The 14,416-nt window shown below is 36.6% G+C and overlaps 1 protein-coding gene across 1 annotated transcript in view; it reads left to right on the top strand.

Moving 5' to 3' along the window:
• RRP15 (ribosomal RNA processing 15 homolog) overlaps positions 1-13,482 on the top strand; it is a 47,339-nt gene extending 33,857 nt beyond the window's left edge. The window contains exon 5 of the mRNA XM_082857913.1: positions 11,886-13,482. Coding sequence (XP_082714039.1) covers positions 11,886-12,029 — 144 coding nt within the window. The 3' untranslated portion in view covers positions 12,030-13,482. The remainder of the gene's footprint in view (positions 1-11,885) is intronic.
• Positions 13,483-14,416: the final 934 nt, after the last annotated feature.

Consider the following 14,416-nt stretch of genomic DNA (forward strand, 5'->3'; position numbering starts at 1 on the left):
TGACACATTTGGAATTTGCTTCAAGCTTTCTCCTTTTCTTATATTAATCTCTGATCCACCTTTTCTTTGTGGGTGCTCCAAGCATTTAGGAGGTTTTCCACTTAATGGTTAAGTCATCTTTATGGAAAAGATCCAGTAAGTTGAAATTATGTAAATCTGTTGTGTGAGATAATTTGCCCAAGTTTTGACTTTCATAGAAATTATCTGAAAGTGTATTCAGTTGTTTTCAGTGTACTTTAGTACTCACTCTACTGTGTAATTTTTAGGTTATAACAGATGACTTAGTAATATATTGTGTTCATATTGATTAAGTTGTAGAGCAGTGTAGTATTATGGAAAGAACTTGGGCTTTGGAATCAAATGGATCTGGATTTAAGTATTGACTCAGCTGTTTATTAACTCTGACTTAAATAAGTTGCTTCACTTCTTTGAGCCTTAGTTTCCTTATTAAAGATGAGAAGGATGATGGCAATCTGGCTAGGAAACTTAGGAGAATTAGAAGCAAGGGAATATTATATAAAGTGTCTGGCACATAATAGCTTCATAGTATAATTCTTTTTTTCATTGAATAAGTTAGAAAGGAAAGCAGAATCATTATGGTTAATAAAACCAGAAAGGTTTCTTGGGGGAGATTTTTTTAGGAAGATGTTGGAGGAGGCTTGTAAAACTTGGGGATTTGTGGAAATGATTGAAGAATAGTTGGTTTTCTCCTTGTTGTCCTGTTTTTTCCTTTTTAAATTAATTTTTACTTAGGCATATAGTTTAAAAGACCACATTTTGCCAAAAAGTTCATGATCAAATAAAGCAGTTTTCTGCACCATTCTGTCTACTCTGCACGGCTCTGACCCCAGGGCAACCTGGGCAACCAGGACAGCTGGCTCCTGTGGCTAGTTCTGCTGGCACTTACACGTCTCATATTCCCAGCTATCACAGAGCCAGATCTTTTGATTTGTCAATTTGAGGTGTTACCTATTGGCTTTCTCTTATTGTAGGCAAATATTTCATTCCTCTTACACATTCTGTTTCCTCCCGGATGTCCTTTCAATATAGTTAGTTTATAATTTTTTGCTAATTCAGTGTTCAGCATATATTATTATGCCTGTACAAGTATTATTTACAGCTGAAGATTGTAATATTCCTTACTTATGTTTCCTTTCTATTTGTTTTCCCTGAAATGAATAATTGCCTTGATTTTCATATTTAATGTCCACAATTTATTTAGTTTTTCAAAATGAAATTACCTCAGGTAATGTATCTATTATAAAAACTTTATTGGAGACATTCTCTCCTAGAATCCTCTATTTTCCTTTTTCTGGGTTGATTGCCCCCTTGGGCCGCTTCACAGTTGTCATCCTGGGACGTAAATTTCTTCTGATCCTTGGAATGTCTGCTGGATTGGATTCCCTACTTCCTGGATCTCGTATCTTCTTCTTCCTTGGTTTACTCCCACTGTTTCGGTAAAGCATACCCTCTAGGGGTTTTGTCCAGTTAAAATGATGGGACTGTGGCAGTTGGCTGGTGATGACAGCTCTCAGCAGCCTTTCCTGAGGTCACTGCTGCAAGCTTTCCTCCCTGCCTGACTAGTCACCGTGCTGGAGTCTCCATTCAGTCTCATCCTGGACATGCCCTTCTCTTTCCTGCATTGGATGTCCTTATTTTTTTCTTTCCTGTGTCTTTCTCTGCTTGATTTACTCCACCTTTTTGTGGAGGGCATTCTCAGTAGTTTCTCGAGAAAGGCTTAATTGGAAGTAAAGTTTTGGGTACCTCATGTGTCTGAAAGTGCCTCTATTCTGTCCTCACACTTGAATAACAGTGTATCTGGGTATTAAATGTTCAATTGGAAATTCTTTTCTTTTAGCATTTGGAAAGCATTCATCTATTGCTTTTTTGCTTCCAGTGGTGCTGTAGGAAAATCTGAATCTTATTCTGATTCCTGATCATCTGTATGTACGTGATTTATTTGTTTGCTTTCTGGCAGCTTATAGCGCATTCTTTTAGCACCCCTTTGTTCTGAAATTGTACATGGTGTCCTTGATGTGGCTCAATTTTTCTTTAGTGTTTTGGACTTTCAGGAGGGCTCCTTTCACTCTGGAAATGTGTGTCCTTCACTTTCGGGAAATTTTCTTGAAGTATTTCATCAATTTTCCTCCTCTCCATTTTTGCATATCTCTGTCTGTAGACCTGTTATTTGTATGTTAAACCTCTTGGACTGGTTCTCCAATTATCTTACTTTTTCTTCTGTTTTCCATCACATTTTTCTTTTTACTCTTTTCTGCGTGGTTTCCTTAACTTTATCTTCTCACCCTTATAATAATTTTTTTATTTCTGCCATCGTGTTTTAAATTTCAAGCTCTTTGTTATTCTCTTAATGTTTATTTTAAAATAGTAACTGTTCTCTCTTTGTGGATGCAATATAATCTTCTAACTCTTCAAGGATATTAATGGTATTTTCCCCTAAATTTTCTTTATTTGAATAGTTTTTTTTTTTTTAAAGAAATAAGTGAAAAAGCTCAATTCCCACTCTTCTCCAGTGATCATATCAGGAGGATTATGAGAAATACTATTAATATGGACTATGCCCCAGGCACTAAAAACGAAACCACACCCAGGCAGTATTGTCCTGTCATGCATTTTGTCCTAGCAGAAACATCTTGTTTTCCCCAGAGCTTCTTGTTTTTGTAAAAGACACTAAAAGCAACTGACTAAAGTTTATCTAGTATATTCTCTTTTTAATTTAATTTATTTTTTAAACAGCAGATTCTTATTAGTTATCTATTTTATACATATTAGTGTGTATATGTCAGTTGCAATCTCCCAATTCATCCCACCACCACTCCTCCCCCCGCCGCCACTTTCCCCCCTTGCTGTCCATTCGTTTGTTCCCTACATCTGTGTCTCAATTTCTGCCCTGCAAACCAGTTCATCTGTACCATTTTTCTAGGTTCCACATATATGCATTAATATACGATATTTGTTTTTCTCTTTCTGACTTAACTTCACTCTATATGACAGACTCTAGATCCATCCACATCTCTACAAATGACTCAATTTCGTTCCTTTTTATGGCTGAGTAATATTCCATTGTATATATGTACCACATCTTCTTTATCCATTCGTCTGTCGGTGGGCGTTTAGCTTGCTTCCATGACTTGGCTATTGTAAATAGTGCTGCAATGAACATTGGGGTGCATGTGTCTTTTTGAATTATGGTTTTCTCTGGGTATATGCCCAGTAGTGGGATTACTGGGTCATATGGTAGTTCTATTTTTAGTTTTTTAAGGAACCTCCATACTGTTCTCCATAGTAGCTGTATCAATTACATTCCCACCAACAGTGCAAGAGGGTTCCCTTTTCTCCACACCCTCTCCAACATTTGTTGTTTGTAGATTTTCTGTGGATGCCCATTCTAACTGGTGTGAGGTGATACCTCATGGTAGTTTTGATTTGCATTTCTCTAATAATTAGTGATGTTGAGCAGCTTTTCATGTGCTTCTTGGCCATCTGTATGTCTTCTTTGGAGAAATGTCTATTTAGGTCCTTTTTTGGAGTGGGTTGTTTGTTTTCTTAATATTGAGCTGCATGAGCTGTTTATATATTTTGGAGATTAATCCTTTGTCCATTGATTCCTTTGCAAATATTTTCTCCCATTCTGAGGGTTGTCTTTTCGTCTTGTTTGTAGTTTCCTTTGCTTTGCAAAAGCTTTTAAGTTTCATTAGGTCCCATTTGTTTATTTTTGTTTTTATTTCCATTACTCTAGGAGGTGGATCAAAAAAGATCTTTCTGTGATTTATATGAAAGAGTGTTCTTCCTATGTTTTCCTCTAAGAGTTTTATAGTGTCTGGTCTTACATTTAGGTCTCTGATCCATTTTGAGTTTATTTTTGTGTATGGTGTTAGGGAGTGTTCTAATTTCATTCTTTTACATGTAGCTGTCCAGTTTTCCCTGCACCACTTATTGAAGAGACTGTCTTTTCTCCACTGAATATCCTTGCCTCCTTTGTCATAGATTAGTTGATGATAGGTGCGTGGGTTTATCTCTGGGCTTTCTATCCTGTTCCATTGATCTATATTTCTGTTTTTGTGCCAGTACCATACTGTCTTGATTACTGTAGCTTTGTAGTATAGTCTGAAGTCAGGGAGTCTGATTCCTCCAGCTCTGTTTTTTTCCCTCAAGACTGCTGTGGCTATTTGGGATCTTTTGTGTCTCCAAACAAGTTTTAAGATTTTTTGTTCTAGTTCTGTAAAAAATGCCATTGGTAATTTGATAGGGATTGCACTGAATCTGTAGATTGCTTTGGGTAGTAAGTCATTTTCACAATATTGATTCTTCCAATCCAAGAACATGGTATATCTCTCCATCTGTTTGTATCATCCTTAATTTCTTTCATCAGCATCTTATAGTTTTCTGAGTACAGGTCTTTTACCTCCTTAGACAGGTTTATTCCTGGGTATTTTATTCTTTATGTTGCAATGGTAAATGGGATTGTTTCCTTAATTTCTGTTTCTGATCTTTTGTTGTTAGTGTATAGGAATGCAAGAGATTTCTGTGCATTAATTTTGTATCCTGCAACTTTACCAAATTCATTGATTAGCTCTAGTAGTTTTCTGGTGGCCTCTTTAGGATTCTCTATGTATAGTATCATGTCATCTGCAAACAGTGACAGTTTTACTTCTTCTTTTCCCATTTGTATTCCTTTTATTTCTTTTTCTTCTATGATTGCCGTGGCTAGGACTTCCAAAGCTATGTTGAATAATAGTGGTGAGAGTGGACATCCTTGTCTTGTTCCTGATCTTAGAGGAAATGCTTTCAGTTTTTCACCATTGAGAATGATGTTTGCTATGGGTTTGTCGTATATGGCCTTTATTATGTTGAGGTAGGTTCCCTCTATGCTCACTTTCTGGAGAGTTTTTATCATAAATGGGTGTTGAATTTTGTCAAAAACTTTTTCTGCATCTATTGAGATGATCATATGGGGTTTTTTTTCAATTTCTTAATATGGTTATCACATTGATTGATTTGCATATATTGAAGATTCCTTGCATCCCTGGGATAAATCCAACTTGATCATGGTGTATGATCCTTTTAATGTGTTGTTGGATTCTGTTTGCTAGTATTTTGTTGAGGATTTTTGTATCTATCTTCATCAGTGATATTGGTCTGTAATTTTCTCTTATTATAGTATCTTTGTCTAGTTGTGGTATCAGGGTGATGGTGGCCTCATAGAATGAGTTTGGGAGTGTTCCTTCCTCTGCAATTTTTTGGAAGAGTTTGAGAAGGATGGATGTTAGCTCTTCTCTAAATATTTGATGGAATTCACCTGTGAAGCCATGTGGTCCTGGACTTTTGTTTGTTGGAAGATTTTTAATCACAGTTTCAATTTCACTACTTGTGATTGGTCTGTTCATATATTCTATTTCTTCCTTGTTCAGTTTTGGAAGGTTATACCTTTCTAAAAGTTTGTCCATTTCTTCCAGGTTGTCCATTTTATTGGCATAGAGTTGCTTGTAGTAGTCTCTTAGGATAGGATGCTTTGCATTTCTGCGGTATCTGTTGTAACTTCTCCTTTTTCATTTCTAATTTTATTGATTTGAGTCCTCTCCCTCTTTTTCTTGATGAGTCTGGCTAAGGGTTTATCGATTTTGTTTATCTTTCCAAAGAACCAGCTTTTAGTTTTATCGATTTTTGCTATTGTCTTCTTTGTTTCTGTTTCATTTATTTCTGCTCTTGTCTTTATGATTTCTTTCCCTCTACTAACTTTGGGTTTTGTTTGTTGTTCTTTCTCTAGTTCCTTTAGGTGTAAGGTTAGGTTGTTTATTTGAGATGTTTGTTGTTTCTTGAGGTAGGATTGTATTGCTGTAAACTTCCCTCTTAGAACTTCCTTTGCTGCAATCCCATAGGTTTTGGTTCGTCACGTTTTCATTTTCATTTGTCTCTAGGTACTTTTTGGTTTCCTCTTTGATTTCATCAGTGATTTCTTGGTTATTTAGTAACGTATTGTTTAGCCTCCATGTGTTTGTGTTTTTTACATTTTTTCCCCTGTAATTGATTTCTAATCACATAGCATTGTGGTCAGAAAAGATGCTTGATATGATTTCAATTTTCTTACATTTCCTGAGACTTGATTTGTGACCCAAGCAAGATGTGATCTATCCTGGAGAATGTTCTGTGTGCACTTGAGAAGAAAGTGTAATCTGCTGTTTTTGTATGGAATGTCCTATAAATATCAATTAAGTCCATCCTGTTTAATGTATCATTTAAAGCTTGTGTTTCCTTATTTATTTTCATTTTGGATGATCTGTCCATTGGTGTAAGTGAGGTGTTAAAGTCCCCCACTATTACTGTGTTACTGTCAATTTCCTCTTTTATAGCTGTTAGCAGTTGCCTTATGTATTGAGGTGCTCCTATGTTGGGTGCATATATATGTATAATTGTTATGTCTTCTTCTTGGATTGATCCCTTGATCATTATGTAGTGTCCTTTCCTTGTCTCTTGTAACATTCTTTATTTTAAAGTCTATTTTATCTGGTATGAGTATTGCTACTCCAGCTTTCTTTTGATTTCCATTTGCATGGAATACCTTTTTCCATCCCCTCACTTTCAGTCTGTATGTGTCCCTAGGTCTGAAGTGGGTCTGTCATAGACAGCATATATATGGGTCTTGTTTTTGTATCCATTCAGCGAGCCTGTGTCTTCTGGTTGGAGTATTTAATCCATTCACGTTTAAGGTAATTATCGATATGTATGCTCCTATTACCATTTTCTTAATTGCTTTGGGTTTGTTTTTGTAGGTCCTTTTCTTCTGTTGTGTTTCCCATTTAGAGAAGTTCCTTTAGCATTTGTTGTAGAGCTGGTTTGGTGGTGCTGAATTCTCTTAGCTTTTGCTTGTCTGTAAAGCTTTTGACTTCTCCATTGAATCTGAATGAGCTGCTTGTCAGGTAGAGTAATCTTGGTTGTAGGTTCTTCCCTTTCATCACTTTAAATATGTCATGCCACTCCCTTCTGGCTTGTAGGGTTTCTGCTGAGAAATCAGCTGTTAACCTTATGGGAGACCCCTTGTATGTTATTTGTCGTTTTTCCCTTGCTGCTTTCAATAATTTTTCTTTGTCTTTAATTTTTGCCAATTTGATTACTGTGTGTCTCGGCATGTTTCTCCTTGGATTTATCTTGTATGGGAGTCTCTGCGCTTCCTGGACTTGGGTGGCTATTTCCTTTCCCATGCTAGGGAAGTTTTTGACTATAGTCTCTTCAGATATTTTCTCTGGTCCTTTCTCTCTCTGTTCTCCTTCTGGGACCCGTATAATGTGAATGTTGTTGAGTTTAATGTTGTCCCAGAGGTCTCTTAGGCTGTTTTCAATTCTTTTCATTCTTTTTTCTCTATTCTGTTCCACAACAGTGAATTCCACCATTCTGTCTTCCAGGTCACTTATCTGTTCTTCTGCCTCAGTTATTCTGCTGTTGATTCCTTCTAGTGTATTTTTCATTTCAGTTATTGTATTGTTCATCTCTGTTTATTTTTTAATTCTTCTGGGTCTTTGTTAAACATTTCTTGCATCTTCTCGATCTTTGCCTCCATTCTTTTTCTGAGGTCCTGGATCGTCTTCACTATCATTATTCTGAATTCTTTTTCAGGAAGGTTGCCTATCTGCACTTCATTTAGTTGTTTTTCTGGGTTTTTATCTTGTTCCTTCATCTGGTACATAGCCCTCTGCCTTTTCATCTTGTCTGTCTTTCTGTGAATGTGGTTTTTGTTCCACAGGCTGCAGGATTGTAGTTCTTCTTGCTTCTGCTGTCTGCCTGAATAGTTTCTTTTTCCTGCAATTTGCTTTTTATTTTTCATTTATTTATTGAATTTTATTTATTTTTTATACAGCAGGTTCTTATTAATTATCTGTTTTATACATATTAGTGTATATATGTCAATCCAGTCTCCCAAGCAAGTTGCTTTTTAAATGCTTGTGTTTATGTTATTCTCTGTCTTCTTTCTGATAAACCTTAGTTGTCTGTTCATGACTAGAACAAATAATCCTAAAAAGGTTACTGGAAACTCTGAGTATGTGGATATTGTCCACATGACATGTGAGCTTTAATGTAGGCTTCTCTCTATGGGTTATTTATTATTAACTGGTCAGATTTTCTAGAGTATTCCTGATCTCCTGCCTGGAGAAAAAAGATCTGCTGACCAGCATTTTGGGAGCCCAATGTGAGAAGAAGGCTGGGACTCATTGTTGGAGGTGGAGTGTGTGTGTGTGTGTGTGTGTGTAACCTAATCCCTTGGTTTTGGTACTGCACCTGTGCCTTCATCTGTGCTAGCTCATAACCTCTCCAGGGGTTAAACCTCAAATGTTCTGCCAGGGGAGTGTGGAGTGGGGAACGGATCTAGAGACCTGATTGTTTCTTAAGATAACTGTCACCCAGTTCTCTTTATTTTGGTTCCTCTGTTCTTACCCTCACTTCCAGAAGTACCCAGAACTGCCCGTTTCTAACTTCTGGTTTCCCCTGAACATTCTGCCGGTGGTTTGGGTTAGCTGTCAGCCTGACAGTCGCAGTTGTAGGGTTCACCTTCCTTGGCTTTGCCAAGGCAGTTGCCTCCAGTCCATCTGCTTCCACCGTCTAAAACTTTGTGGCTGTTTTTCTCTTTGGATCTTGTCCTAGTGGATTATGTCTTTAAAACAACAGTCACTTTTCCTTTGTTGCTTAAGCTGTGCGGTTGAGCAGGACTAGTTGTCTGTGTTCAAACAGCCGCCTTCACACGGATCCCCTGCCTTCTTTCTTGCTGCATATTTCTTCAGCACGTGGAGGCATTCGAAGTTAAAGGGTCATCTTGAGAGAGGTTTTTTTTCTTGAGCTGCCGTCTTGAGAGATACTATAGAAAATACCTGTTTTTAAACTATATTAACCTACACTTGTTCGTACTAAATTTTATGTTGTCAGTTTTTTTCTCCATATTGTTGCTTTGTGGTATAAAAATGCCACTGTAATGTAGCTTGAATGATGGCAGTCTGTCAAGCATCCAGTGCTGTGTCTGCATTGGATTCCAAAATCTGAAATCTTTTCTCTCTCAGCCGTAAAGTGTACTTAGTCTTACAGCAGTGAAAGAAAACTGTCTCTAAGAAATATTTGTCCTTTCATTTGGTGGTTCTCAGGCTTTAGTGAGCATCAGAAGCGCTGGTTGGCTTATTAAAACAGATTAAACCAGAGTTTCTGATTCAGTAGGTCCGGAAGAGGGCCCAAGTTTGGGGGGTTGCTGTTTTTTTAATGTTTCTGTATTTATGGGCCTGAGATTGTGAATTCCTAACAAGTGATGCTGATGCTGGTGTGAGGGCCACACTTTGAGACTGACTGAAGCAGACTGTATGAGTGCTTGAAAACCAGAACGCCACCACCAAGACCCCCCAGTAAAGCTTTACTTCATCATCTTCCAGTTGGACAATTGAGAAGAGCTTTGAATTTATGCTATGATCGCTCTCTTTGCCTAAAACATACGTTTACTTGATCGTCTTGATCGAGACAGTAGGTCTCACCATTTAAATTAATGAATCCTTTCCTTTGGTCCACTGTTATTCCTTTCTTTCTTTCTGAACTGCCTGTTTAAGATTTTGTCCTCGTCTCCCCTTCTTCCTTCCCTCGTTTCTTGTGGTGCCTGCAACTCTGTGATGCGGCAGAAGTTGGCTGTCAGGGTGAGCTCTCATGTAGAAGCAGGTCTGCATTGAGGTCGGTCACGTGGGGTCTGCCTGCTCTGGGTCGGTAACGTGTTCATAGCATGTTGGGTGTAGTTATTTAAACATGGAGCCTTACCATTAAGGTTGTGCATACTCGCATGTAAACACAAACATTAATGTCAGGCTGTCTTTACTAGTTAGTAATTTGTGTATGCCTATACCAGGAAGCATACACTTTTTAGAATTTAATTGAAAACTTTGAATAATTAATTTGGCAGGAGAAGTGTTACAGTTATTGGTTCTAAGTGGATCTCTGTTCATTGGGAGCAACTGTCTCTCTTAAGTAAGGTGAAGAGATTGGCAAAGAAAACTTCAGTTGAATCAGGGAAAATGGCCTTTTATCCAGTTAGGTAATTTAATCTGACAGAAGCAGAAATCGTTTTTAGGAATGTAGGTTTGACACTGTAGAGATGAGGGATGGGGAGGTGTTAGCATCCTCTGTGAGCAGCGTTATAAATTGCCTTTCTACTTCATTACTCTCTATCAGTGTGGCGTGAAAAGCATTGGAACTGTTTTACTGTTGGGTTTAACCTAGCACAGATGTTTTTGTTTCTTTATGCTGGTTAAATTATAGTACAAAGTGCACTGTTTGATTCACTAAGTCATTTCTGCAAATCTTTGGTCACATTTATATGCTGTCCAGTCTTTGGGTTCTACTGAGGGACAAGCCCTGAGGAGTAAGCCAATAGGAGATTTTTCCCGCTTGTAATAGTGTCCTTTTTTTTTTTTTTTTTATGGTATGACTGTTTCAGGGCTATATTTTTTAAAATAAAAGATAGCTTCAGCAGAATTAGATAAGTAATCTCTTAACCCAGTAAATGTCTTTAACATCTTTTCCCTTAATAATTGCTTTTTATATGATTAATGGCTCCCATAAGGTAACAGTATTTTCTAACTAAATAGGTTCTTGTATATTTAGAGAGATTTTTCCCACATTGTGTATTTCTGTGAATGGCATGAGTAGAAAAGCACAGACTGTTAGCCCCATGAAGACAGGGACTTTGTTTTGTTCATCACTCTGTTTCTAACCCTAAGAAAGGTATTTGATATGCAGTTCTCAGTAAATATTTGTGGAATGAAGGAAAGAAACCAGTTTAGAGTTCAGCATCCTGCATTACCTAATTAATGCCACAAGGTGGTACTGTTGTAGCATGAAATAAGAGGCTGTAATTCTTAGCCTCTCTTACATAGTTTTATATAAATCCTATGAATAAACAAAATGAATTGACTACCTATTATGTTTATTGCCTGTTTCAGATATTTATGGTTTTAGCATTGATTAGTCTTTTGAGTCCATGATTTGGCCAGGCAGTGAGATTATAACCTAAATAAAGAACATTTGGTTCAATTTTTTTTTTTTTTGAAATTTGGAGTGAGTTTTATTAATTAATTTATTATTTTTGCTGTGTTGGGTCTTCGTTTCTCTGCGAGGGCTTTCTCTAGTTGCGGAGAGCGGGGGCCACTCCTCATTGCGGTGCGCGGGCCTCTCACTATCGCGGCCTCTCTTGTTGCGGAGCACAGGCTCCAGACACGCAGGCTCAGCAGTTGTGGCTCACGGGCCCAGTTGCTCCGCGGCATGTGGGATCCTCCCAGACCAGGGCTCAAACCTGTGTCCCCTGCATTAACAGGCAGATTCTCAACCACTGCGCCACCAGGGAAGCCCTGGTTCAAATTTTTATCAAATGTTAAATGAGATAGCATCTATTAAAACCTAGCACAGTATCAGGTTAGTTTCATTTTCTCGCCTTTAATTTATTTTGGGTTAAAAACCTTTGTTAAATTTCTCTTTGTGTTAAAATAATTTGCCAAACATTTTCTAATAAGTTATCACTGAATGTTAAACGATATTTTGTAAGTCTGTTTTGATTGTCAGAAGATTTTAAAAATTGATACCAAACCTAGATTTTACTGTGTTATACCCCCCACTGCAAAAAAAAAAAGTTTAATTCTGCTCCATGGTTCTTTTATAAGGCTGAAATATTTTAACATAGTACTACATATTTGTGCATATATGATCATAGTGTATAAATAAAGTCAGTCTATAATTTGTCTTGATTTCACTCCTATTATAAAAGTGTTGAGAGGTTCGTTTTATAGCTTGGAATTTTAAAATTTCCTTATGATGAAATTGACTTCTGAATATTTTGATTGTATAATTTTCCACAGACTGAAGCAAAATCAGAAGAGGGCCCAGGATGGGCTATCCTACGTGATAATTTCATGATGGGAGCATCCATGAAAGACTGGGACAAAGGAAGTGATGGACCAGATGACAACAGACCGGGGTCTGGAAGTGACTCTGACACATAAAGCTATATAAGAAACACAGTTTCCATTTTATTTTTCCTAGAAAAATACTCGTGCTCTGAAAGTTGGGGAATTATAAAGATACCATTTGTAAGAGAGCCAAAAGACTTTCACTATTATCAACTTTGGTGTTTCTCTTTTTCATGTAAACTTGGTTAAAATGATATTTCAAACCTTGTATAATTTTAAGCATTGTTCTTTAGAACGTTCGTAGAAAGAAATATTTCTACTTGAGATATGCATTTTGCCAAGTTCATTATAGGTTTACCTGTTGCTTTTGGATATTGGTGTTTTATTTAAGTATCACCAAGGGTTGTAGAAATGCAATATCAATTCATAATTAAAATGAACTCCTTGAAGTTAATATTTTTCAGCCTCTAACTTACAGACCTATATATGTATATTTTTTGTGGGGAAGGGTTGGTGTGTTTTTTTTGGTGAGCTATTGAGAAAAACTGTGTAGCAAATTTTTAAATTATAGCATTTCTGATTTGGGCTGATGATTTTATTTTTAGACACTCTGGCAATTATGATTTAAGAAACATCAAATTTCTACTTATATTATTTCCTTTTATATGCTAAGTAATATATATAAATAATGGCTTAGATTTATTTTAAGTGTTAGGTTATTTTTGTATGAGAGATTTACTGAGGTGGAAATTCTCATATTTAACTTATGCAATGAGGCATAATTTCTTAGGAAGCATATTTGACATGTTCTAGTTTCTCTTATTTTCCCTAAATATTTGAGTTAGCTTAAATTCTTTTTTTATGGACTGGCTGACCAGTGAAATGGTAGTTAGACAACAGATAGTCTGCATCAGATACTGCATCTGATCTGAGACTTGATTTCTTATAGTTGTCTTAAAGATTATTAAATTGGATGACTTTCAGAATCTAGGTGTTAAACAAAAAGAAAAGAGAAAGCAGGGCTATTTAATATCATTCCAAAATTTCTGTGAAACTGGGCCTAAGATGCAAACTTTGTAGGGGAATTATTTAATAAAAGTGATCTGTTCTTTTTTAAAAGGGTCCATCCCTTACTCCATCTTTCCATAGTAAAAATAGTTCCCTCCTACTACCAAATTGCACATGCTTGCATCTGTTATATATCGAAGGATAATCCTCCCCTCAAAACTGTGCTAGAGCAGGGACGTTTATATTTGCAAACCCATTTGGGTGTTACAAGTATTATGTAACCAAAGTTAAATTAGTCCATGGCCTGGTATTTGTTATCCTAAAGGAAGGTATACATCTAAGATATCAAATGATTAAACCAGCAGAGCTCAAAGTACATTTTTGTATGTATCCAAACTTTTGAAATTTAGTGTCTTCTTAAATTATAGAACTGCTATTTTGTCAGTGTAATATAAGTAAATGTGAACAACTAGTCCTCAGTAGTAACATGAGCATGCTAAACATCTCAGTATAACTTAACACAGATAAATATTTCAATACAGCCTTACACATAGATAATTTTGAGAAACAAATTTGCAGCACCTAAAAACTTTTATCTTCTCAGAATTAAAGATTTTACTTTTTTTTCCTGCTATTAATCTGTTTCTGAATCATATTAAAGCTTTGCAAAATTTCTTCTGAATAGGACATCAGGTGATAGAAATGGGTAAATAACTTCTTGTTTAGTAAAAAAGTTGTTTTTTAACATAAACTTATCATATAGTCATTAGTTTAATTTAGAAAAATTGAGCAAGATTTTCAAACTGAAAGGAAGGAAGAGAATATTGGCAGATTTTCTTCTTTCAGAAATCATTTTATTCCAAAATAAAATTGAGTTGCTGCTATAAGAAAAAAAAAATCACTTATGTTAGAAGGTATAAAGCATATGTAAATCACGTGAAATAATTTTTGTCATAAAGATAGGATGTTTTATGTGTATTAATATTTCTGCATATTGGCAGTCAAATATTTAAGCAAAATACCACCATATATGAACCTAAGGATGAGCATATTATTTTAAAAGCTCTGTATCTTTAGATGGATGTTTTAAATAATCTAGCTCTGTCATCTCTACCCTAAATATTTTACCTACAACATTTACTTATTTATTTTTAAAATTTATTTATTTATTTTTGGCTGCGTTGGGTCTTCGTTGCTGCGTGCGGGCTTTCTCTAGTTGTGGCGAGCAGGGGCTACTCTTTGTTGTGGTGCGTGGGCTTCTCATTGTGGTGGCTTCTCTTCTTGCGGAGCACGGGCTCTAGGCGTGCAGGCTTCAGTAGTTGTGGCTCGCGGGCTCTAGAGTGCAGGCTCAGTAGTTGTGGCGCACGGGCTTAGTTGCTCTGCGGCATGTGGGATCTTCCCGGACCAGGGCTTGAACCTGTGTCCCCTGCATTGACAGGCGGATTCTTAACCACTGCGCCACCTGGGAAGTC

This window comes from Leucopleurus acutus, assembly GCF_964270905.1.
Source record: "Leucopleurus acutus genome assembly, chromosome: 2".
NCBI lineage: Eukaryota > Metazoa > Chordata > Mammalia > Artiodactyla > Delphinidae > Leucopleurus > Leucopleurus acutus.